Source organism: Lactuca saligna, chromosome 6 (assembly GCF_052625555.1).
Source record: "Lactuca saligna cultivar CGN05327 chromosome 6, ASM5262555v1, whole genome shotgun sequence".
NCBI classification, from domain to species: domain Eukaryota; kingdom Viridiplantae; phylum Streptophyta; class Magnoliopsida; order Asterales; family Asteraceae; genus Lactuca; species Lactuca saligna.
In genome coordinates, this window is record NC_136422.1 from 48035350 (window position 1) to 48039887 (window position 4538).

A 4538-nucleotide genomic window follows, 5' to 3' on the forward strand; every position below is an offset into this window, starting at 1 on the left:
AAATATGATCACTCGATAGACATGATCACCTCAAGTGTATTGACCATGATGTGCATTCAGGAAGTTTCCTCATTCCTAGTGTAGGCAATCCAAGCTTCCTAACATTCGAGGGAAATCGTGCTCGTTTTCAGATGGATGTCATTGTAGTTAGGCTTAAACAAATATTATGGACCATACAACCTCATGACATACTTTCAAAATTTGTGAAAGCATTCTCATTTGGTACGTGTGGACATCCTAAGATTCTCATCTAGTACATCGAATGATGTAACATATGCTATCATAAGAAGTGCAGTTTTGAATTTCCTCTGAATTTCCGTACCTTTAGCAATTGGGCATTTGTGGAAATATGGATATTCCGTGACGTCGTTAACTATATGCTGAAGTAAATTACGAAACCGACGTCGAAAAAATTTCCCTTGAAAAACCACATACTCATCAAAATAATCGTGCATTAGACGTTGGTGGATAGTTTCATGATTCTATATACATATTTTATTTTCCCCACTTCACATTTTCAACACCCCTTTGGTGTAGTTCTTCGATCTTGACTTCCACCATTTGAAAGACCTCCATCCTGAATTCTATCACCGAGTTAAAAGTATGTAAAGATGAAGAGGAAGATAATGACATTTTTAGAGTAAAATTTAAGAATATTTTTATGTGTTATAAAATTGTATTTAAAGGTAGTATTTATAAAATTTTGGAATTGAAAAAAAAATCAAAAAATATAATCATTGGATTAACTGGTCAAACAATCAAAGAGGTGAAAGACTCAGAGGTACCAAACCAAGCTTCTCACCTCAGCATGCCAAGGTTGGGAGGCGTTGCTATGCACACAACACACCTTAACATCTATCTATGAAGTGTCATGCCACAACGGCTAGCAATATCAATGCATTGCGGTAAAATGAAGAGAGTCAATCTTGAGGTTGAGAGTCTTTTAAGTCTTTTTTGATGTTATATTTAATATTGATGTATTTCTCATTACTTATGTTGTTAATTTTTTTTTGGAGCAACAAGCTAGTTTACTCTTAACTATCGTCATCTATATCTCAAGCGAGATTTAAATCCATGATCTCTCAAATAAGAGCATCACTCCGTACCGCTAGGCCAAAAGCTTTTTAATATTTATTATTTTTGTTAGATGAATTAAGTATTATAATGGTTAAAAGCATAAAAAAAAAAAAAAAAAAAAGGAGAGAAAGTAATGGTACGTTTTCTTTCAACATTTTTAAAAAATTATTGCATACTTGTTTGAAATTGAACAGGTTTGTAGTTTGAAATTTTTTAATGAAATATAAAGATTAAATACGTAGAAAATTTTTGCAATAAGCAAAATGTAAATAGGAGTCTTGGAGTCTAAGAGTACATAATCATTAATTAAAACTTTATTGAAAATAATTAATTATAATAAAGTTCAATGGCCAATGTCTCTCTTTGAGTTTGACTTATGTTACCATGTTATTTATAAAATCTTTTCTTTACTGACTTCCATCCATCCAGATCTCTCGTAGACTCTCCCTCCATAAAAAGCCATCAAGCAAACCCACCAAACACATTTGTCCATTCAGTCAAAGACAGAGAGAGAAAGAAAGACATTTGCTTCTGGAAAAAAAAAATCCAACTAAGTGAGATACATAAGAGAGACTGAAAGAGAGAGATACAGAGAGAGACAGAGAGAGAGAGAGTGTGTGTGAGAGAGAGAGATGGGTAGAGCCCCTTGTTGTGACAAAGCAAGTGTGAAGAAAGGGCCATGGTCTCCTGAAGAAGATGCAAAACTCAAAGAATTCATCGAGAAATTTGGTACTGGTGGTAACTGGATTGCTCTTCCACAAAAAGCTGGTATATTTCTCTCTCTAAACCCTCATTAATCATTTAATCTAGCTAACTGCGTGTGTTTCTTAAAGAAACTAAAGGGTTTTTAACTGGGGTTGAGTATGAGCAGGTCTCAAAAGATGTGGGAAGAGTTGCAGATTGAGATGGCTAAACTATCTGAGACCCAATATCAGACACGGTGAATTCTCTGATGAAGAAGATAGGATCATCTGCAGCTTGTATGCCAACATTGGTAGCAGGTTTTCTCTTGGATCTTTATCTTTTTACTAACTTTGTGCTTGCAAATTAACGACTACTGGATCTCTTCCACCCTATTCATTCCATTATTATCTCCCTTTTTGCATGACAGTAAGTATATATTTATGTACTTCAACTATAAGTTAGGTCAAATTAATATATATATATATATATATATATATATATATATATATATATATATATATATATATATACACAGAGACAGAGAGAGAGAGAGAGAGAGAGAGAGAGAGAGAGAGATTGGTTAATCTTTTGAAAAGATTCTTGAAAACTTTTCTCAGTTTTTGTTGATTAAAATGTGGAGTTGCTTGTTAAATTTGTTTTTTTTATTAATATGGAGAGGTTAATTGTCATGTAATTTCCAAAAATGTAGATATTAATAACAATTATTTCCAAAAATGTATATGCAGATGGTCAGTAATAGCCGCTCAGCTACCAGGAAGGACTGACAACGATATCAAGAATTACTGGAACACCAAGCTGAAGAAGAAGCTTATGACTACGGTTCCTTCCCTTCAGGAAAAACCAACTTTTTTTCCATCTTCGACATTCCAACCACCACCATATGATCATCATGCACCAGACCACTTCTTAACCACTTCGTCATCATTTTTCACTTATACCCCTAACTTCATGAATGTTGACACCACTTCCAACTCTCTTCCTGTTCACGATATTAATAATCATATTAATGTTGCTGCTGATCATATCTCATCACCACCACCACCACCATCTGCAAACAATCTAATCAGTTTGATGAGAAGCGACACCACCATTGATGTTAACGATAACTGTAATAATTATCTAGGGTTTCCAGATGACCCTCATACCATGTGCAACAGTCCGATGCAAGCATACTACGCTGCATCAGGTATGAAAGAAGGCATGCTCATGTTTGGAAGTACAGCATGTTCATCTTCTGAAGGTGGGAGTTCTTTGAGTCATGTTAGCCATGTGAATTACACCAAAGATCATCATCAGTATCATTATCAGAAGAATCAGTATCAGATCAAGCAAGAAGTTGACCAAATGACCCTTCATGATCAGGTTCTTGGAGATCAAATTCAAACGCAGAGTTTGATGGTCAATCAGAAGCGAAAAGAGTTCATGTTCACGAACCATGTAAGTCCATTGCATAATGATGTTGAGGAAGTGAAACTCAACCTCAACGGCTATTTGTTCCATGATGGTGATGGAAACAAGACAACACACTATCAGAAAGGAATGTGCTCCTACTTTTACTAATTAGGTTAAAATTAATTAAAACTTCTTGTAATTAAGTGGTAATTAAGAGAAGATGATCATTTAGGTTATGATTTGTAAGGCTTTGTGAGGATGTTTTTTGGTTTACTAAAGAAGGTTCAGATCAGAAACTTCGACATACAGTTTGTTGGGGTTTGTGTTCATCTGTACTTGATGGTGGAAATCAATGGAAAAATTACTACTAGAAAAATGAAGTTCTTTTCTTTAAATTCTTCTGCTTTGAGACGGTGGGTGTTATTCTTGATTGGCTACCTTTTTTTAACCATCTAAAAGTCTTAAAATTAATGTATAATTTTCACTTGGCATCATCATATCGTTACTAGTTATAAAACGCCTATTTTTTGATCCATGTGTACATCATCAAAGGTATCAGCCGCGTGTTTTCATACCATGCATATGATCATGTCGATCTTGAAACGCCGCACTAAGTCAAAGCTGCCGAAGTATATAAAAGTACATTTTTACAAGTTTATCAAGCAAGATTTATATGGTCTTAATATACTGGACTTTTGTCCGCTAATGTGTCGTCTTCACTTCCATATGGTCAAGGATTCATATATTTCTATATAGGTAGCTTGAGAATATGTACAAAATGATGTACGACAAAAACTTTTTTTATTCAATTTTAAAAGACATCATAAGTTTTATACCAATTGCATGCCATCAAGGTGTTTAAAATATAAGGGAATCACGTTCAACATAAAAGAAACACATAATGTTCTCGAACGAAGACAAATGATTATCATGCCCGAACCTAATAGACCCCACTTACCATTAAGACAAGTATAAATGTATAATAGACAGTTATAACTATTGCTTTTTGTTCATATCATTTGGATAGTTAGGTGTGTTTGATGGGTATTGATTATTAAGAGGTTTGAAAATACGAGTACACTCTCTCTCTTTCTCTCTCTCTCTCTCTATCTCTCTCTCTCTCTCTCTCTATATATATATATATATATATATATATATATATATATATATATATATATATATATATATATATATATATATAGAGAGAGAGAGAGAGAGAGAGAGAGATGTTCAAATATGGATTATCGTGTCAATGTAAAGATTAATATGGACCAAGTATTATTTAATTTTAATAAATAATTAATTAAACCTTTCACCTTTTAATTTAGACAAATTACTTTATTTAAAACCCTACTGCGTATTTC

The 4538-nt window shown here is 33.5% G+C and overlaps 1 protein-coding gene across 1 annotated transcript; it reads left to right on the top strand.

Moving 5' to 3' along the window:
- The first annotated feature begins 1514 nt into the window (after nt 1-1514).
- LOC145001040 (uncharacterized) lies at nt 1515-3550 on the top strand. Its single transcript, XM_078960357.1, has 3 exons — nt 1515-1845; nt 1949-2078; nt 2508-3550. Exons 1-3 carry the CDS (start codon nt 1710-1712, stop codon nt 3340-3342), a joined length of 1101 nt encoding a protein of 366 aa, XP_078816483.1. The 5' UTR covers nt 1515-1709; the 3' UTR covers nt 3343-3550.
- The last annotated feature ends 988 nt before the right edge of the window (nt 3551-4538 follow it).